Here is a 22,577-nt window from a genome sequence, read left to right on the forward strand (position 1 = left end):
CTCCTCTTACCTGCTGATGTGAGGGGTTGCTGATCCTCCATCATCACCTCCTTGTACAGTTCCTTGTGTCCTTCTAAATACTCCCACTCCTCCATGGAGAAATAGACAGTGACATCCTGACACCTTATAGGAACCTGACAACACAATGACACAGTCATCCCCAGAGCCCTCCCTTGGTGTTCTTGTATAATGTCCCAGCATTCCCAGCAGCGCTCACCTCTCCGCTCAGCAGCTCAGTGATCCTGCTGGTAAGTTCTAGGATCTTCTGCTCATGTCTCAGTGAATGAGGTGGAGGCTCGGTGATGGGGCTCGGGGTCCTGCTCCATCCTCCTGACACACGGGGTGTCACACACTCACCAGACGACTTCTTCACTACTGTGTAATCCTGTGTATGGTGAGACACTACAGGTCACTACAGAGAGTCTAAGAATCCTTCACCTGTCCAGTCATTTCCCTGGTTTATTCCTAGAGATAAGAGTGATGTCATGTGAGACTCTCACCTCTCCAGTGATCAAGGAGATGATCTCCAGGGCCAGCTCTAATATCCTGGTAGACATGTGGTTTCTGGCCTCGGCCATCCCTGGTGGGCCACTGATGGAGAGGACCATTGTCTTGTACCTGAGGAACCTGAGGGAGAACAAGGAGGACGAAGTGGACGAGGGTAAGATCTCATCTTGAGAAACATCTTAAACATAGTATGGCGTCTCACTGACAGGGAATTATACAGGACTACTGGTATATATTGGTGGTGACTTGCAGTCTATATACCACTGCGCTATTCCTACTGTGATACATTACCCAATATACCACCAACCTCCTATAGATATAGGCTCCACGTTTAGGATGTGCACTTATCTGTAGCCCTGGGTCTCATCTCTCCTCATCCCCCAACACACAAATCCAGACTGCAGCCGAGCCCATACGATTTCCATTATTTGCAGAATAGTCCGTGGCGCTTAGAGGATCAGTTATGGCTGCTGCGTCTCTTTTCTTGCCTTTAGGGTATCCTGGCCCTTCCACCACTATCTACCGGCCAAAACAAAGGTCTTCTAGTGCCCTGCAAAGGTGCCTGTGCCCTGCCTGCTCACCGGACTCTGTGCTACCGGCCCTGACCTCACATTGTACCTTCAGAAGTCTCCGGACTGATCCCTCAGGTCTCTCCTCCCACCTGGATCAGCCGTCACCTGTACAGAGACCGAGGCTAAAGGGAGGTGAGTGACCCGCGGGGAAATGGTAGAGACAGCTCATGGATACCGGATCAGTGTGACCACAAGGCCTCAGTCACTGCATCTACCCAGCCTGGTAATATATATACAGACAGAGCTGTCACTGACCATAGACATGTCTGCTTATATACTCCTATACACTACTGACAGGTCTATAATGTGCAGCCTGCTGGGAGTTGTAGTCCCCTCTCTCCCCCCAGGTCTCCCCCATATTGTGTCGGGGCTCCCGGTCACCTCCTCTCCTCACTTACCCCCTCACTCTTCAGGGCAGGACACTCTCTACCTCACACACGTCCTCCTCATCACTAGTCATGTGACCCGGCGTGTCACCGGAAGGGGCGGGGCCTCCCAAGGCTGTACCAGTATATGAGGGGGGGGGAACTGTATACAGGAGGAGAGGGCTTACATGGGGGTGTATACAGGAGGAGAGGGCTTACATGGGGGTGTATACAGGAGGAGAGGGCTTACATGGGGTGTATACAGGAGGAGAGGGCTTACATGGGGTGTATACAGGAGGAGAGGGCTTACATGGGACTGTATACAGGAGGAGAGGGCTTACATGGAGGTGTATACAGGAGGAGAGGGCTTACATGGAGGTGTATACAGGAGGAGAGAGCTTACATGGGACTGTATACAGGAGGAGAGGGCTTACATGGGGTGTATACAGGAGGAGAGGGCTTACATGGGACTGTATACAGGAGGAGAGGGCTTACATGGGGTGTATACAGGAGGAGAGGGCTTACATGGGGGTGTATACAGGAGGAGAGGGCTTACATGGGACTGTATACAGGAGGAGAGGGCTTACATGGGGTGTATACAGGAGGAGAGGGCTTACATGGGGTGTATACAGGAGGAGAGGGCTTACATGGGGTGTATACAGGAGGAGAGGGCTTACATGGAGGTGTATACAGGAGGAGAGGGCTTACATGGGGGTGTATACAGGAGGAGAGGGATTACATGGGGGTGTATACAGGAGGAGAGGGCTTACATGGGGGTGTATACAGGAGGAGAGGGCTTACATGGAGGTGTATACAGGAGGAGAGGGATTACATGGAGGTGTATACAGGAGGAGAGGGCTTACATGGAGGTGTATACAGGAGGAGAGGGCTTACATGGGGGTGTATACAGGAGGAGAGGGCTTACATGGGGCTGTATACAGGAGGAGAGGGCTTACATGGGACTGTATACAGGAGGAGAGGGCTTACATGGGGTGTATACAGGAGGAGAGGGCTTACATGGGGGTGTATACAGGAGGAGAGGGCTTACATGGGGGTGTATACAGGAGGAGAGGGCTTACATGGGGGTGTATACAGGAGGAGAGGGCTTACATGGGGGTGTATACAGGAGGAGAGGGCTTACATGGGGCTGTATACAGGAGGAGAGGGCTTACATGGGGCTGTATACAGGAGGGGAGGGCTTACATGGGGGTGTATACAGGAGGAGAGGGCTTACATGGAGGTGTATACAGGAGGAGAGGGCTTACATGGGGGTGTATACAGGAGGAGAGGGCTTACATGGGGGAGACTATACAGGAGGAGAGGGCTTACATGGAGGTGTATACAGGAGGAGAGGGCTTACATGGGGGTGTATACAGGAGGAGAGGGCTTACATGGGGTGTATACAGGAGGAGAGGGCTTACATGGGGTGTATACAGGAGGAGAGGGCTTACATGGGGTGTATACAGGAGGAGAGGGCTTACATGGGGGTGTATACAGGAGGAGAGGGCTTACATGGGGTGTATACAGGAGGAGAGGGCTTACATGGGACTGTATACAGGAGGAGAGGGCTTACATGGGGGTGTATACAGGAGGAGAGGGCTTACATGGGGTGTATACAGGAGGAGAGGGCTTACATGGGGTGTATACAGGAGGAGAGGGCTTACATGGAGGTGTATACAGGAGGAGAGGGCTTACATGGGACTGTATACAGGAGGAGAGGGCTTACATGGGGGTGTATACAGGAGGAGAGGGCTTACATGGGGGTGTATACAGGAGGAGAGGGCTTACATGGGGTGTATACAGGAGGAGAGGGCTTACATGGGACTGTGTACAGGAGGAGAGGGCTTACATGGGGGTGTATACAGGAGGAGAGGGCTTACATGGGGGTGTATACAGGAGGAGAGGGCTTACATGGGACTGTATACAGGAGGAGAGGGCTTACATGGGGGTGTATACAGGAGGAGAGGGCTTACATGGGGGTGTATACAGGAGGAGAGGGCTTACATGGGGGTGTATACAGGAGGAGAGGGCTTACATGGAGGTGTATACAGGAGGAGAGGGCTTACATGGGACTGTATACAGGAGGAGAGGGCTTACATGGGACTGTATACAGGAGGAGAGGGCTTACATGGGACTGTATACAGGAGGAGAGGGCTTACATGGGGCTGTATACAGGAGGAGAGGGCTTACATGGGGCTGTATACAGGAGGAGAGGGCTTACATGGGACTGTATACAGGAGGAGAGGGCTTACATGGGGCTGTATACAGGAGGAGAGGGCTTACATGGGGGCGTATACAGGAGGAGAGGGCTTACATGGGGGCGTATACAGGAGGAGAGGGCTTACATGGGGGCGTATACAGGAGGAGAGGGTTTACATGGGGGCGTATACAGGAGGAGAGGGCTTACATGGGGGCGTATACAGGAGGAGAGGGCTTACATGGGGGCGTATACAGGAGGAGAGGGCTTACATGGGGGCGTATACAGGAGGAGAGGGCTTACATGGGGGCGTATACAGGAGGAGAGGGCTTACATGGGGGCGTATACAGGAGGAGAGGGCTTACATGGGGGCGTATACAGGAGGAGAGGGCTTACATGGGACCGTATACAGGAGGAGAGGGCTTACATGGGACCGTATACAGGAGGAGAGGGCTTACATGGGGCCGTATACAGGAGGAGAGGGCTTACATGGGGGTGTATACAGGAGGAGAGGGCTTACATGGGGGTGTATACAGGAGGAGAGGGCTTACATGGGGGTGTATACAGGAGGAGAGGGCTTACATGGGGGTGTATACAGGAGGAGAGGGCTTACATGGGGGTGTATACAGGAGGAGAGGGCTTACATGGGGTGTATACAGGAGGAGAGGGCTTACATGGGGCTGTATACAGGAGGAGAGGGCTTACATGGGACTGTATACAGGAGGAGAGGGCTTACATGGGGGTGTATACAGGAGGAGAGGGCTTACATGGGGCTGTATACAGGAGGAGAGGGCTTACATGGGGGTGTATACAGGAGGAGAGGGCTTACATGGGGCTGTATACAGGAGGAGAGGGCTTACATGGGGCTGTATACAGGAGGAGAGGGCTTACATGGAGTGTATACAGGAGGAGAGGGATTACATGGAGTGTATACAGGAGGAGAGGGATTACATGGGGGTGTATACAGGAGGAGAGGGCTTACATTGGGGTGTATACAGGAGGAGAGGGCTTACATGGGGGTGTATACAGGAGGAGAGGGCTTACATGGGGGTGTATACAGGAGGAGAGGGCTTACATGGGGCTGTATACAGGAGGAGAGGGCTTACATGGGGGCGTATACAGGAGGAGAGGGCTTACATGGGGGCGTATACAGGAGGAGAGGGCTTACATGGGGGCGTATACAGGAGGAGAGGGCTTACATGGGGGCGTATACAGGAGGAGAGGGCTTACATGGGTCTGTATACAGGAGGAGAGGGCTTACATGGGGTGTATACAGGAGGAGAGGGCTTACATGGGGGCGTATACAGGAGGAGAGGGCTTACATGGGACCGTATACAGGAGGAGAGGGCTTACATGGGACCGTATACAGGAGGAGAGGGCTTACATGGGACCGTATACAGGAGGAGAGGGCTTACATGTGACCGTATACAGGAGGAGAGGGCTTACATGGGGGTGTATACAGGAGGAGAGGGCTTACATGGGGCTGTATACAGGAGGAGAGGGCTTACATGGGGTGTATACAGGAGGAGAGGGCTTACATGGAGGTGTATACAGGAGGAGAGGGCTTACATGGGGTGTATACAGGAGGAGAGGGCTTACATGGGGTGTATACAGGAGGAGAGGGCTTACATGGGGCTGTATACAGGAGGAGAGGGCTTACATGGGGCTGTATACAGGAGGAGAGGGCTTACATGGGGCTGTATACAGGAGGAGAGGGCTTACATGGGGCTGTATACAGGAGGAGAGGGCTTACATGGGGCTGTATACAGGAGGAGAGGGCTTACATGGGGTGTATACAGGAGGAGAGGGCTTACATGGGGCTGTATACAGGAGGAGAGGGCTTACATGGGGCTGTATACAGGAGGAGAGGGCTTACATGGGGTGTATACAGGAGGAGAGGGCTTACATGGAGGTGTATACAGGAGGAGAGGGCTTACATGGGGATGTATACAGGAGGAGAGGGCTTACATGGAGGTGTATACAGGAGGAGAGGGCTTACATGGGGATGTATACAGGAGGAGAGGGCTTACATGGGGATGTATACAGGAGGAGAGGGCTTACATGGGGCTGTATACAGGAGGAGAGGGCTTACATGGAGGTGTATACAGGAGGAGAGGGCTTACATGGGGATGTATACAGGAGGAGAGGGCTTACATGGGGATGTATACAGGAGGAGAGGGCTTACATGGAGGTGTATACAGGAGGAGAGGGCTTACATGGGGATGTATACAGGAGGAGAGGGCTTACATGGGGGTGTATACAGGAGGAGAGGGCTTACATGTGGCTGTATACAGGAGGAGAGGGCTTACATGTGGCTGTATACAGGAGGAGAGGGCTTACATGGGGGTGTATACAGGAGGAGAGGGCTTACATGGGGGCGTATACAGGAGGAGAGGGCTTACATGGGGGCGTATACAGGAGGAGAGGGCTTACATGGGGGCGTATACAGGAGGAGAGGGCTTACATGGGGGCGTATACAGGAGGAGAGGGCTTACATGGGGCCGTATACAGGAGGAGAGGGCTTACATGGGGCCGTATACAGGAGGAGAGGGCTTACATGGGGGTGTATACAGGTGGAGAGGGCTTACATGGGACTGTATACAGGAGGAGAGGGCTTACATGGGGGCGTATACAGGAGGAGAGGGCTTACATGGAGGTGTATACAGGAGGAGAGGGCTTACATGGGGGCGTATACAGGAGGAGAGGGCTTACATGGGGGCGTATACAGGAGGAGAGGGCTTACATGGGACCGTATACAGGAGGAGAGGGTTTACATGGGACCGTATACAGGAGGAGAGGGCTTACATGGGACCGTATACAGGAGGAGAGGGCTTACATGGGACCGTATACAGGAGGAGAGGGCTTACATGGGGGTGTATACAGGAGGAGAGGGCTTACATGGGGGTGTATACAGGAGGAGAGGGCTTACATGGGGGTGTATACAGGAGGAGAGGGCTTACATGGGGCTGTATACAGGAGGAGAGGGCTTACATGGGGGTGTATACAGGAGGAGAGGGCTTACATGGGGGTGTATACAGGAGGAGAGGGCTTACATGGGGGTGTATACAGGAGGAGAGGGCTTACATGGGGCCGTATACAGGAGGAGAGGGCTTACATGGGGGTGTATACAGGAGGAGAGGGCTTACATGGGGCTGTATACAGGAGGAGAGGGCTTACATGTGACTGTATACAGGAGGAGAGGGCTTACATGGAGGTGTATACAGGAGGAGAGGGCTTACATGGGGGTGTATACAGGAGGAGAGGGCTTACATGTGACTGTATACAGGAGGAGAGGGCTTACATGGGGCTGTATACAGGAGGAGAGGGCTTACATGGGGCTGTATACAGGAGGAGAGGGCTTACATGTGACTGTATACAGGAGGAGAGGGCTTACATGGAGGTGTATACAGGAGGAGAGGGCTTACATGGGGCTGTATACAGGAGGAGAGGGCTTACATGTGACTGTATACAGGAGGAGAGGGCTTACATGGAGGTGTATACAGGATGAGAGGGCTTACATGTGACTGTATACAGGAGGAGAGGGCTTACATGTGACTGTATACAGGAGGAGAGGGCTTACATGGGGCTGTATACAGGAGGAGAGGGCTTACATGGAGGTGTATACAGGAGGAGAGGGCTTACATGGGGGTGTATACAGGAGGAGAGGGCTTACATGGGGCTGTATACAGGAGGAGAGGGCTTACATGTGACTGTATACAGGAGGAGAGGGCTTACATGGGGCTGTATACAGGAGGAGAGGGCTTACATGGGGTGTATACAGGAGGAGAGGGCTTACATTGAGGTGTATACAGGAGGAGAGGGCTTACATGGGGTGTATACAGGAGGAGAGGGCTTACATGGGGTGTATACAGGAGGAGAGGGCTTACATGGGGCTGTATACAGGAGGAGAGGGCTTACATGGGGCTGTATACAGGAGGAGAGGGCTTACATGGGGCTGTATACAGGAGGAGAGGGCTTACATGGGGCTGTATACAGGAGGAGAGGGCTTACATGGGGTGTATACAGGAGGAGAGGGCTTACATGGGGCTGTATACAGGAGGAGAGGGCTTACATGGGGCTGTATACAGGAGGAGAGGGCTTACATGGGGTGTATACAGGAGGAGAGGGCTTACATGGAGGTGTATACAGGAGGAGAGGGCTTACATGGAGGTGTATACAGGAGGAGAGGGCTTACATGGGGATGTATACAGGAGGAGAGGGCTTACATGGGGCTGTATACAGGAGGAGAGGGCTTACATGGGGATGTATACAGGAGGAGAGGGCTTACATGGGGATGTATACAGGAGGAGAGGGCTTACATGGGGGTGTATACAGGAGGAGAGGGCTTACATGGGGTGTATACAGGGGGAGAGGGCTTACATGTGGCTGTATACAGGAGGAGAGGGCTTACATGGGGGTGTATACAGGAGGAGAGGGCTTACATGGGGCTGTATACAGGAGGAGAGGGCTTACATGGGGTGTATACAGGAGGAGAGGGCTTACATGGGGGTGTATACAGGAGGAGAGGGCTTACATGGGACTGTATACAGGAGGAGAGGGCTTACATGGGGGTGTATACAGGAGGAGAGGGCTTACATGGGGGTGTATACAGGAGGAGAGGGCTTACATGGGGGTGTATACAGGAGGAGAGGGCTTACATGGGGGTGTATACAGGAGGAGAGGGCTTACATGGGGCCGTATACAAGAGGAGAGGGCTTACATGGGGTGTATACAGGAGGAGAGGGCTTACATGGGGTGTATACAGGAGGAGAGAGCTTACATGGGGGTGTATACAGGAGGAGAGGGCTTACATGGGGCCGTATACAAGAGGAGAGGGCTTACATGGGGGTGTATACCGGAGGAGAGGGCTTACATGGGGCCGTATACAATAGGATATGGAGGGGTTCTTATGTGGGAGTGATGTGTTCACTCTTCTTTGCCCCATGTTCGTGTCGATCACATAAAGATCTAGCTGGTAACTGCTATATACTTAGTATACGGCTTCCGGTGGCTGCATCAGCTGATCAGTTCAGGTGCTGGCCCCGACCTATCTGATACTGATGATCTGTCTTGTGAATAAGTCCTCAGTATCAAAAATCTTCCGAACCAGGACGAGCCCTTTAATCTGCCACCGATGAGTGTGAGTTGCACAGGTAATGGGAGATCCTGCGCTCGCTATGTTTTCCTTTCTCTCAGCGTCACGTGTACATGTAAGAGTCCAGCGAGGAAGTTACAACGGATGTGCTGTAGGGGAATTTATTAACTGCACTGAGGTTAAAGGTAAATCCTCTCCAATATCCCTTTAATCTGGATATTGAATTCCAGCTGACTGGGCCCCCACCCAGTTTAATGTCGTGTCAGCGGCCCCACACAATATACTGCCATGTCTTTTAGTGTCCCCGCCTACCCAGAATATTGCCCCCATAGTATCCCCGATGCAGTATAACTCCTCATAGTATCCCCCCACCCCTGTATAACATGTAGAGCAGCTATGTCCAAAGTCTGGCCCATGCTCTGTCAAAGAAAGATGTGTGACACGAATCGGCATGCCCCGCCCACTTCCTGATGTCTTATCATCGACTTATCGGATATTTTGTGACGCTTGTGCTGTTAGCCGCTACACACCTTAGCACTGACATAGCACTCCATGCGGCGCCTCACTTCTGCTGTCCACCATGCTCCCTGGCTAGCAACGGCATCTACTATCATCCACTGCCACTTGGGGTCAAGCAGTGACTTGGGTTGGCTGGTATTGACCCTAGTTTCCTGCAGATCAGGTCCGCCATCTTGCTGCCCTCCATTTTGCCACCCCATGTTCTACAGGATAGCCACTCAAGCTGCCACTTAAATAGAAAATAAGCCAGTACTAATATTGCTCCCCTGAGATACTGACCATGTAGAGTATTAACATGACCCTGGTTGGCTGTCTACCTTGCAGCTGAGGTCTGCCATCTTGCCACCCACAGTAATACATCGGCAGTCCGACGGCTACTTCTCCCCTGAGAAACAACAGACTCTGCGTTATCAGCAAACTGCAACTAGCTGAACGGATTGTCCTGCCGACACTGAGTAAGTGAAGTCACTTGTCCTATCTCACAGGTCCGTGGTTATGGTAAAATGTGTGTAAACAATGGGAGGAATAAGTTCACATAGCAGGCAAACAAAGCAGCATTTCTAAAGCAATATATTTAGGAAAAGTCTTCAATTTACATAAGCTACGAGTTTAGATAAGATCTTTGAGATGGGACAACCCCATTAAGAGACGGTGGGAAAAGGAGCAAATTTGCCTTTTTTGTTAGCCTGTGACACCGCACAGTTGCTTATATTTTTTTAGGCGTGGGCATCGAAATGAAAGCGAGTTAAGAGCTGCTTGACCTCCCGAGTCTTAAGAACCGAGTAAGAGAAACAGATTTATTTCTTGCTGTTTGTTCCGTCCGTGAAATAAAGTCGCTAGTAGGGTTGAGCCGATCTTGAGATATCAGAATCGATTTTAAAATTTGATTTCCGATCATTTTCCAGCCGATCGTGAAATTTGCTCAATCGCCGATCGGGATCTGATCTATCCCGATCGTTAAACCCTAGTCAATGCTTCTCTATGGGAAAAGTCACTTTTAGGCTTGAGCCGATCTTGAGATTTCAAAATCCGATTTCCGATCATTTTCCAGCCGATCACGATTGTGAAATTTGTTCAATCGTCGATCGGGATCCGATCTTTCCCGATCCCAATCGCTCAACCTTAGTCGCTAGGATTATTATAGATGGCGCACCTGCCATGACTGGCGAGCGAAGTGGATACTCAAGCCTAGTCCGTAACAAAGTCAGCAAAGAAGGAGGCAAAGCTATAAAATGCCACTGTATTGTTCACCAAGTTCTCTGTGGCAAACATCTGCAGTTGAGATCTCGGTTTCATGATTCACATTCGTGCAGGTAAGACAGTCTTACCCGCAGTCATACACCGGCAGTGTACAGATACAGTCTACAGATACTGGTACAGTGTTATCGCTCCACTGCACCATTAAATACCACCGCTATCTCCTCACGTGTAACCCTCCTGCTACTCCTCTGGCAGTTCTGTTTATTCATTTTGCACTATATTTCTATTACAAGAAAATATATATAAAAAACAAACAGAAAACCCTGTATAGTATGTAGCGCACCCGTGTACAGTTGTGCTAAAAAGTTTACATGCCCCAGTAGTTTTTTTTTTTTATGTAGATTGTGAGCCCCACGTAGAGCTCACAATGTACATTTTTTCCCTATCAGTATGTCTTTGGAATATGGGATGGAAATCCATGCAAACACAGGGAGAACATACAAACTCCTTGCAGATGGTTTTTTGCCCATGGTGGGATTTGAACACCAGGACTCCAGCGCTGCAAGGCTGCAGTGCTAACCACTGAGCCACCGTGTGGGCCCCTCCCAGTAGTTTTTTTTTTACATGTTTTCAGAGAACATGAATGACAACAGAAAACCTTTTCCTCCGCTCATGGTCAGTGGTCGGGTGAAGCCATTTATTGTCAGATTTCTCTGTTTTCTCTTTTAAAATCATAATGAGAACCAAAAACATCAAAATGTCCCTCTTCAAAAGTTCCCTTTCCCTAGTAATTTTGGCCCAGAAGGCGACACAGTTGTCCACGGATCTGCAGGAAAAGGTGGCTGAACTGTATAAAACAGGAAAGGGATCCAAAAAATATCTCCAAGGAACTGATAATGCGGGGTTGGGGGAGGGGGTCATGGGTGGAGAGGGGAACGGGTCGCGGGTATGGAGGTGGGGGGGGGATTAGGGGGAAGGAGGGCAGGGGTGCAAGGGGGTGAGCCTGGGGTTCCGTACGTGCAATGGTGTGGGAGGGGCCCGCTGCGGCCACAAGGCAAGGGGGTTGCCGCTTCCGCGCTGTAGGTGGGTCGTGCAGGGGATGAGGGGTCCACGAAAGAAGTCGTGGGTAATGCTAGTTAGGACATATGTTGAGAACTTTTCATGTCCTCGGAGATGGGCAGTATTATATACCACTAGAAAACTAAGCAGGTGCTAGAGATATCGGCCTCCAGTGTCAGAAAAGCAGGTCTTACAGCCTAACATCATCGCTGGACTGTGAGGATCGCCCCCACTGACAGCGCGCTTCACCAGACTTGTACTATCGGGGGGATGGAGCGTTCTGCATAGCCCAATGATGACAATAGACTGTAAGGCCCAACCTTCTGACAATGGAGGGATATTGGTGCCGAAAATAATGGCACAGATATCTCCGGCATTTGGGAATGTGCGCGGAATTCAGTCAGCTTTCTAATTGTACATAATAACGCCCAACTCTGAAGACATGAGAGTGCCTCTTTAAATATGGCAGCCGCTCAGGAGCATCAATCAAACATGACTGTGGCACCATCTTCCTGGCTGCACATGCGCCGAAATTTTGGGGTGGTTCAGTGGCCGACAGGAGCTAGATCCAGGGATGGTGATCCATCGCAATGGCAGCTAGGAACCTTTTAAAGGCTCCCGGGCTTGTCTCTCATACACCATACCTCTCAACCGTCCCGGATTCCGCGGGACATTCACGGATTTGGTGTCCTGTCCCGGTTGGTGGGAGGTATGTCCCGGTTTCAACTCATCGGGAGGACGCAGATGAGTTGAATACATAGGCGATTAAATCAGGAGCTGTCACAGCTCAGTTCCTGCTTTAACGCTGCGCTCCGGCATGTGTAGGCGCGATGTTATGATGTCAAATCACGCCTACAACTCTGTGAGTGAGTAAGACTGCGGAGGAGTACTGTATTAAGGCTAGTTCACACGGGGCCAATGCCGCGTGGATTATGGACGCTGAATCCGCCTCCATATAATAGAGACCTATGGGAACTGCTAGCGTTAGTTTCTCAGATAGTAAAATCCTTCCACTAGTGGGGAAAAAAAAGCGACATGACCTTTCTTCAGGTGGATTCCGCCTGCAAAAATGAATGGGAGTTAATGGGAGGTGGAAAAATTCACCTCACGGTTTTTGGTCACGGAATTGGCAAAAATCGCGACCAAAACCGCGAGGCGGATTTATATCACATTTTACTAGCCACATCCCAAAAGGTGTGGTCCAGGGTGGTGACTGCTTCCTGCATCCATTTTGTGATTGCGCAGCATCTGGGCAAGAAGCACGGCACAAGAGGCTTGCAATCATCTCGGCGTCCTGTGCGCATTAGCCATGTAAGTACACATACAGTATACATGTATTTAACCAGGTTTTATGTCTTTTCTATTGTACTAAACTTTTTTTTGTGTTTTGCAGCTCACGCCTCTTCGGAGGAAGGTCGCGAGTCGCCCCAAGGAGAAGGAGACGTCGGGCCCCTCCTGCCCCCACACCTTCCACCAAGGAGCAGACCAGAAGGACCCTCCGCGTAACGGACAGGCAGTCGGAGCTTGAAAATCTGGCTCTGTCCCTTATCCGGAGGGTGGACAAAATGGATGACTGTGATCATTTTGGTCAAGAGGTGGTAAATTCCTGTCGCCAGAGGCCCCTCGGACAAAAAAAGGATTTTAAATCCTACATCGATTCTGTGGCAACAGCCAAAAAAAATGTGTTTGTGTTTTTTTTTTACCAAAATAAAAAAAAGGGGGGGGGGGGGGTCACCCTCTGGGGCACATGCTGTTTACTTCAAGAAAGTAGACAGTGCACTGAATTCAGCGTACTGTCTGCTTTCTAGTGGTAAACCGCATGTGCCCCAGAAGGTGAAAGGTCCTAATTAGAAGGACGTGCCCCAAGTGTTGAAAGGTCCTCTTTATAAAGAGGACCTTTCACCATCTGGGGCACATGCGGTCATACACCGCTACCAATAAATATGTAGAAAAAAAACAGACACTGATACAAATATTTAAATTTACAAATTTTACTAGGGAAATAAAAATTAAACTAAACATTTTAAAAACGATTTGCTTTTCACATACAGCAGAATTTTTTCTTTAAAAAAAAAAAAGGAAAAAAAAATTGGGAACACCATGATGAGGAAGGTCTTCTGTCCTGGTCAGGCTGCTCATCACTGAGAAAATTACCAGGGCACGACCCCTTCGGGACTCATGAAATCGTTCGTGAAGGCATCTCGCACCCGTACAGCTGAGTTGGCTGCCTGACCGTGACCACTAGTGGTCAACATTGGGTCACTCAAAGGCTCCACTCTAATGTTGGGGTTGTCATAGTCCCGAACAAAGTTGTGAAGCACACAGCTTTGATGACCACATACAGTGCAGAGGTGAAGACCCTCTACTTACTAGTCATGATCCCAAAGGTGCACTCCACGAAGCATCGTGCCCGGCTCAGCCTCATGTTGAAGACCCTCTTCCGGGAATCCAGTCACCTCCGTGGGTATGGGCGCCGCAGGTTTTCTTTGAGTGGAAATGCCTCATCCCCTATCATGATGAAGGGGACTGGATGCGTGGTACCTGGAAACGGTCTTGGTGAAGGTAGAGTCACCTGATCTCCCAGTACTCTGCGACCCAAAAGTGATGTCAGTAGTGCCAGGGAGTCCCCAGTACTACCATAGGCACCGACTTTGATGGCAATAAAACGGTACATGGCATCAGCCACCGCCATCAGGACCACTGAAAGTACTTCTTGTAGTTGAGGTACAATGGTCCTGAGTTAGGTGGCTTCTGCACACTTATATGCTTCCCGTCAACGGCACCTATGTAGTTGGGGAAATTGTGAAAGCCTGCTGCTGCCTGCAACTGAATCTCCTCGGTTGGACTGGGCATCACTATGGGTTGCAAGTGCTGCCAGATCAGATGGCATGTGCTCCTCACAACTCCAGATATGGTGGATTTTCCCACCCAGAATTGGAGGTGCAGGGATGCAAAACTCTCCCCTGTTGTAAGAAACCTAGAAAAAAAAGGAAATTGGCACACAATAACTGTAGTGACACATTTTATTTCTTTTAGCCATAAGAAATTAAAACAAAAACTAAAAAGGGAATTTAAATAAATGTACACATTTGAGAACTTTCTGCAACATGATGAGCAGCCTTTCGGTGGGACTGATGGCCTCCCTCATGGTGGTGTCCTGGCGCCGTAGGTGCACGGCCAAAATCTGAAGCCTCCGGTCAAATGTCTTAGGTGGAGGGCTACACGGTGGCTCAGTGGTTAGCACTGCAGCCTTGGAGTCCTGGTGTTCAAATCCCGCCAAGGGCACAAAACCATCTGCAAGGAGTTTGTATGTTCTCCCTGTGTTTGCATGGATTTCCATCCCATATTCCAAAGACATAATGATAGGGTAAAATGTATATGGGGCTCACAATCTAACGCAAACACTGAGTGATTCGGCATCACTATTATAGCGATACATTACATGCAAGTCTGGGTATGCGTGAAAAAGGAGCATATATGCTCCAAAACACAGTGTGTGTGGCAGAAATAAAGGAATCTCTTCGACACCAACCTGGTAAGAATTTTGGACTTGAAGAATGGTTCTAATAACCCGAAACGCGTCATACTACACTGCTTTTTATCCATTGCAATAAATGAATTGTTTATTGCCCGGATTTGTTGACCCATCCATTTATTGGTTACCAGTGAGCATGGAGTCCCTGTTCTGGGTTCAAGACTACTTATTTTTACTTAGTATTAGTAGTTTTAGCCAGGATTGTAGGGTTTTTTTTAGTCAAGAGAAGAGGACAGCAGGTACCTCAGTCGCAGACTTAATCCAGTCCAAAATGCCTCCTGTAGACAAAGGGGGGGGGGGGGGGGGTTGGCGATGCCCAGTGGGCTGGCTAGTTAAAAAAATGGGTTGGTGAAAAAAAACGCTTCTAAAAACCGGGTCTGAGTCAACAAACCACATCAAAAACGTCTAGTGGTTTTTTTGCTGACCAAATTCCACCACACGGTATTCATGTGTGAACTAAACCTTAGTGATCAAACCCACTGGGGTAAAAGATCACAGAGTCTAAAAAAAAAAAATGAAAATTCAAATCACCCCCTTTCCCTAGAATACATATGAAAGTACATACATAAATTTAAAACACACACTAGGTACCCTGTGTCCGAAAATGCCCGCTCTACAATGAATGCCATAGTGGGAAAAAAAAAGAGCTGACCCACCATTTTTTGCTGTTTTCAATATGGAGAGGAGGGTGGCACTACCAAATGCATACGGGCAATATGGTGAAGGATAATAGGATAAGCTTCATGTAACTTTCTGGTGGTGCTCACAGAATATAAAGATCCAAACATAGTCCAGTAAGAAAAAAAGATAGAAAAACTGGCCACTCGCCACATGAAGCGTATGATAAAAATCCAGTCTTTATTTCATAATTCCATATAAAAACACATACGGGAGGAGGCACGCCTGAGAAGAGTGAGCGACAACTGTTCTGTGATGACAGCACTTTTTCAAGCTCAAATACGGGTGTCAGAATATGGCGCCTTCAAGAAATTTTTTGGTTTTTGCAAAGTTAAGGATTATATATATATATATATATATATATATATATATATATATATATATATATATATATATATATATGTACACATACACACACTTACTAGCCAATGCCCGCAACTTCGTCTGTATGTTGTTGTTGTACTGTAAAACTCCGCGGTTTTTACCCGTGGGGCCCTGACCTAAACGAGTTTTCCCATCCAGTGTGTCAGCACTGCCTGTAGCAGATCAGATAATTTGCAAATGCATCTAACAAATGGACTGAGGGTTAACTGTTTATACAGAGAGATATCTGTGATAAGCTGCTGGAAGAGCAGTGTAATATAGTATGTGAACATAAATTCTTAGTAGTCGTGAAGCCATGTCATTTACCAGGATAATAAGTAGCCGATGTGTTACTCCAGGTTACAAACTATCTAGGTGCCAAATTTCATCCAAATCCATTCAGCCGTTTTTGCATGATTGTGGAACAAACATCCAAACACACAAACTTTCACATAATATTGCTGCATTTCCCCCCCTCGGCTTATACTCGAGTCAATAAGTTTTCCTAGTTTTTTTGTGGTAAAATTAGGGGCCTCGGCTTATATTCGGGTCGGCTTATACTCGAGTATATATGGTAATAAGGCCGCAAATGCAGACACATATAGGACAGGTATAGGACACATATAGGACCTGCTCCATAAGTTTCAGCTCTTCAATTTGGCTCGGACACATGGCCGCCAAAGCGATGGCATCTATCTGTACGGGCCCATTGAAATGTAATAGTCCATAATTTTATCTGCCATTGCAGATAGAAAGTCTGGTCATGTGTATTACAGTTTAGTAACTCCATGTGCCTCAGGTTAATAGCAGTTAATCCCATCATGTCCCTTACATTAAAAAAAATACAAACTTTCCATATTGCATAGGTGTGCAGAGTACAATGTATAATGAGGCGACACCCATAGGGCGACCCCTATTCACTCTAATGGAAAAATGACATTTTATTTACAATACACTAGAGAACTCAAAAACAACCAAAATTGAAAAAAGTATTAAAACTGGGAATTTACAAATTTATTATCACACAAGTAAAAGGATCCAAATACAGAGAGAAACTCAGTACAACACTGTAAGCCTCTCGGAGCAAAACAGAAGGAACCTGCAGCAAGGGGGCAAATACTTAATATCATAAAATGGCAGATGAAGATTTTAAAGACCAATAAGACTAATATTAGGATCCACATTTAGAATTTTCAGAACCATTAATAGTGGAGAGTCGGCCCAGTAAGGCACATTAGTAGGTACCGGTCCTGGCATGTGTCCACTCCATGGTGGCAGCTTCTAACTCTGGAAATAAAAGCCCATGTGGTGGAAGAGTTATATTTTTGGGGACAGCTACCTGAAAAAACTTCTCAAATCTTCAAAATTTTTGAAAAATCCACGATGTACAAGATTGAAGATGAAATTGAACTACAAATATCACCATCTAGTCAGGGTTCTTCATCACATCTCAGACACTCTTTGACCTTCTATTATAAGATGACTACATAGATGTATTAAAGGGTTTCCGTGAGTTTTTATTTATGGACCATCCTTTGGATAGGTCACAAAAATCTAATCGTAGGGAACCAACTTCCAATGGCCATACTATATACTGAATGAAGCAGGAAGTAGTTGGCTCCATGGCCTGTGTAGTGGCTGGGCGCCAGCCAACCAGCCAATACAGCTGTATGGTGTAGGGTCTGCCATGTGGCCTGCCATCAATCAGATATTTTAATACAACTGCTCCAGAAAACTCAAGTTCTGTCTAAAATATTTCCCACATAAAATGGTTTCTCTTCTGAATTCCTGAATGATACATAAAAATTTGACTTTTTACAGTTAAAAGATCTGATTACATTATAAAATGTCTTCCTAACCTTATTTCATTTATGGCTTCTCTCCTGTATGAGTTCTCTGATGCCTCTCAAGATGTTCTTTACGTGTAAAGCATTTGCCACATTCTGAACATGAATATGGCTTCTCTCCTGTGTGAGTTCTCTGATGCCCCTTAAGATGTTCTCTACGCGTAAAGCATTTGCCACATTCCGTACATTTGAATCTTTTATCTCCTGTGTGAATTTTCATATGTTTGACAAGATCAGATTTGTTGGTAAAACATTTCCCACAATCTGAACATGAATATGGCTTCTCTCCTGTGTGAGTTCTCTGATGTACATTTAAATTGTATTTCTGACTGTAAAACTTTCCACAATTAGGGCACATAAATGGCTTCTCTCCTGTGTGAGTCTTCTGATGCCTCTCAAGATGTTCTCTACGCATAAAGCATTTGCCACATTCTGAACATGAATATGGCTTCTCTCCTGTGTGAATTCTCTGATGCCTCTCAAGACGTTGTCTACACGTAAAGCATTTGCCACATTCTACACAAGTAAATTCTGTAGCTCGTGTGAAGTTTCATATGTCTAACAAGCACATATTTGTAGGTAAAACATTTTCCACATTCTGAACATGAATGTGGCTTCTCTCCTGTGTGAGTTCGCTGATGTATACTTATACTGGATTTCTGATGAAATGTATGAGTTCTGTGATGATCCAAAAGAGAAGCATTTGTAGTAAAAGATTTCCCACATTTTGAACATGTAAATGGTTTTCCACCTTTATGAATATTCTTGTGTCTGGTAAGATACAATTTCTTTTTGAACTGTTTTCCACATTCAGGATATACTGATATTTGAGCCGGTCTATCTACAGTACTATAAAACTGTGATTGATTCTCTTCTACTTCATTGCGTGCAGATGAAAGGAGATGGCCATGGGATCTGGTCTTCCAGTTTTCACCTGAAAAAAAGAAAATGTAAAAAATTCAAAATATTTACCATGTAGAAATACCAATCACCCGATCAGAGTCGGAGACACAGTCTATACCTGTACTATGTACTGCAATGGGAAATGTAATCTTTATAGGAGAATCAAATTGCATAACTAATCTCAAACATTGACCCCATCCCACCCTGCACCATGCTGTTACATCACGCTGAGGATATGATTAGCATATAGTATGAATTTCAGATCCCAGCTGTAGAATATAGATGGATCCTGGGATTAACAGAAACTATTCAGACCCCGGCATATAAACTGATCATTATTGATCGCAACATCTGAGTGGTCAGTGGAGCCTTTTCTTCCACCTGGCCTCCTGCAGTGACATTGTGGGGGGGCAGGAGGCCTTCTAGCTGCCATGCTCAGATGTGTAGTTGGCCTTGGCCTACTAGACAGACAATAATGTATTATATACTGTGATACAGAATTATTGCAGTATATGGTACAAGGAGATCAAGTAATCCCAGGTCTCTTGTGGGATGGTAAAATAGTTGTTTTTTTTTTTAAAGTTTTGTAGAAAACAATTTCACTTACTTAATTCACTTTCCTCACGTAGCTCCAGCAACAAAAATTGTAAAAGTGATGGACATCAGTATCTAGTGAACTCCAAAATGGCAACTAAAAGTACAAGTAGTCATTCAAAGAATGTGAACAGAAAAAAAAAACGATGTGAATTTTGGAAGGCGAACATGAAAAATATGAAAAAAAGTCACTGAGCCTTAATGCCCAAACCATTCTGTGTTCTTAAAGGGTTAATGGTGAGGTGATTTCCGGTTGGCCTGGCCCACATGGCACACTTATGAGCAAAAGTAATGGGACATGTCCACATGTAACCTGCAGGTCCATACATTGTAAATCTGTAAGCAGTAATACGCAGCTGCTTCCTCTTACTCTCCTTCTTCCGGGAAGGCTTTAGAGGTGTTTGTGGGAATTTTTGGGAAGTTCCAGGTCACCATCTCTGTTCTAATTATTCCCATGCGTGTTGGATGGCGTTGAGGTCAGGACTCTGTATGGACTGTCATGTTCTTCAATACCAAACTACTTTAACCTTGTCTTTATGGACCTGGATTAGTGCACTGGAGCACAGTCATGCTGGACCAGAAAAGAAGCCTTACCCAAATTGTTCCCATAAAGTGGAAAGAAAGTCCAGAACAGGGCACCCCAATATAGACTTCTTCCATTGCTTCATCTGGAATACCATATAGTCACATTATTCAGTTACTACAGTGAACTGTTTTGCCAAATCATTTATTCTGATTCCCCAGAAGCCATCAACATTCACAAGAGGGAGAAGGATTTACATAAACTCAGTCTGTAATGTATAAGGGAAGAAGAAACCACAAGATGGATGAAAGGCTCTTACCCTTCTCTGACACTGATATGGGGATCTCCAGGACACTCGTCCTTCTACTGTCACCACTTTCCTAGAAAGATCCAACATAAAGGAAATGAGAAGAAAGAAGATCCAGAGATTATGTTGATAACTCGCGGGTCAATGATACCTTCTATTATACATGACAGTAATGTGTTAGCCTTAGCAGCAGCTGACTGGCATTGTGCTGTTATTTAGTCCATGATTTCCATCTACACTGCACAACTAGACATTTATCTACACTGAAGATCAACTACCAAGTAGACAACCAAACAGGTGGAAGTTCACCACAATCTATTATGGAACCAGAAACCATTTGTAGCCACGACCGAGCACAGCCAACAATATCATCCAATAGAGCGGACACTCCACTGCTGCTGAGACGTGTAGTAGAAAGCTTCATGGCATCAATCTATAGAGGATTTACAGACATCTCAGCTTCATCTACCTGAGGATCCAGTGGGACATTCAGCTCTGGATCCTTTGGACAATCCTGGGAATATGGAGGACTGGGACATCTCTCTGGTGGATTTCTCGGACTGGATCCATCTATAGGAAATATACACAGTGACTGTATACATTGTCTATATGGGATGAGCAGATGATGGGGGAGTCTAGGTGACCCTCATACCTGGTCTCCTCTATCAGGAAGGTCTCCTCTTACCTGCCGATGTGAGGGGTTGCTGATCCTCCATCATCACCTCCTTGTACAGATCCTTGTGTCCTTCTAAATACTCCCACTCCTCCATGGAGAAATAGACAGTGACATCCTGACACCTTATAGGAACCTGACAACACAATGACACCGTCATCCCCAGAGCCCTCCCTTGGTGTTCTTGTATAATGTCCCAGCATTCCCAGCAGCGCTCACCTCTCCGCTCAACAGCTCAGTGATCCTGCTGGTAAGTTCTAGGATCTTCTGCTCATGTCTCAGTGAATGAGGTGGAGGCTCGGTGATGGTGCTCGGGGTCCTGCTCCCTCCTCCTGACACACGGGGTGTCACACACTCACCAGACGACTTCTTCACTACTGTGCAATCCTGTGTATGGTGAGACACTACAGGTCACTACAGACAGGGCCGCACCTCTAATGAGGCGAGGTGAGGCGGTGGCCTCAGGCAGCACTCTGAAGGGGGAGGCAATAAAAAAAATGTTTCCTTTTTTTTTCTAAACTACCGCAGGAGTTCAGCTGCTCTGAAAATAACCTGAGCGGCCCTCTTCTGCGCCGGTTTAGATCTCTGCGTTTCAGCGCAGATGCGTCATCATGCATCCTAAATTGAGACGCAGACGTCTCACTGCCGGGTGAAGAAGAAGTGGCGGCAGCGGAAGCAGTGGCGAGACCTGTAAGTAACAGACTTTTATTTTTCCTCTTTGTTTTATAGTAGGCCACTACATGCTGGAATATCCCCAGCAGGTAGCAGTCTATTTACCTGCCTGCCCAGGGCTGCTCACTGCTGCCCCCGCTTCCCCTTCTACTTTAAGCCGTAGAGGATGGCAGAGAGCAGGTTCGGGCCCAGGCCGCAATCCTACTACAGCTATTATTATACTCTGAGTTCTTTTTAGACCCCTGGGTATAATAATCGGAGCCCCAGGGAAGGTGAGGGAACATAATAAGCAGTGTTACTCATCTCTCCGGGATACGAAGTTAATACTAGCAGGCTTCTGGCCTACATGGTAATGTCCCAGACGTCACGTGGTCTGGGATATTACCATACAGGACCAAAGCCTGTGCTAGTAGTAACAGCCTTTTACTGCTAGCCCAGGCTTTGGGCCTGTATGGTAACCGGCTGTTACTGCTAGCACAGGTATTCAGTCCGGGTGAGAGGGACGGAGTCTTTTGATCGTCCGCCTCAGGCAGCAGAGAGGCTAGGTTCACCACTTACTACAGAGATTCTGAGAGTCCTTCACTTGTCCAGTCATTTCCCTGGTTTATTCCTAGAGATAAGAGTGATGTCATGTGAGACTCTCACCTCTCCAGTGATCAAGGAGACGATCTCCAGGGCGAGCTCTAATATCCTTGTAGACATGTGGTTTCTGACCTCGGCCATCCCTGTTGGGTCAATCTCCATCAAGGCATCCTTGTACAGATCCTTGTGTCCTTCTAAATACTCCCACTCCTCCATGGAGAAATAGACAGTGACATCCTGACACCTTATAGGAACCTGACAACACAATGACACAGTCATCCCCAGAGCCCTCCCTTGGTGTTCTTGTATAATGTCCCAGCATTCCCAGCAGCGCTCACCTCTCCGCTCAGCAGCTCAGTGATCCTGCTGGTAAGTTCTAGGATCTT

The 22,577-nt window shown here is 47.9% G+C and overlaps 2 protein-coding genes and 1 pseudogene across 2 annotated transcripts in view; 1 reads left to right on the top strand and 2 right to left on the bottom strand.

Annotated features, from left to right (window-relative positions):
* Window positions 1-22,577, top strand: part of LOC142196122 (uncharacterized) — a 783,446-nt pseudogene that overhangs the window by 217,323 nt on the left and 543,546 nt on the right.
* Window positions 1-22,577, bottom strand: part of LOC142196125 (uncharacterized) — a 267,316-nt gene that overhangs the window by 74,535 nt on the left and 170,204 nt on the right. The window lies entirely within an intron of this gene.
* The window catches only part of LOC142196134 (uncharacterized), an 81,196-nt gene that overhangs the window by 13,566 nt on the left and 45,053 nt on the right, over window positions 1-22,577 (bottom strand). The window contains exons 9-11 of the mRNA XM_075266362.1: window positions 18,507-18,582; window positions 18,458-18,468; window positions 17,961-18,413 (exon numbers count right to left, since the gene is read on the bottom strand). Of these exons, the coding sequence (XP_075122463.1) occupies window positions 17,961-18,413; window positions 18,458-18,468; window positions 18,507-18,582 (540 nt within the window). The remainder of the gene's footprint in view (window positions 1-17,960; window positions 18,414-18,457; window positions 18,469-18,506; window positions 18,583-22,577) is intronic.

The sequence above is a fragment of the Leptodactylus fuscus genome, chromosome 2 (genome assembly GCF_031893055.1).
Source record: "Leptodactylus fuscus isolate aLepFus1 chromosome 2, aLepFus1.hap2, whole genome shotgun sequence".
Classification (NCBI taxonomy): domain Eukaryota; kingdom Metazoa; phylum Chordata; class Amphibia; order Anura; family Leptodactylidae; genus Leptodactylus; species Leptodactylus fuscus.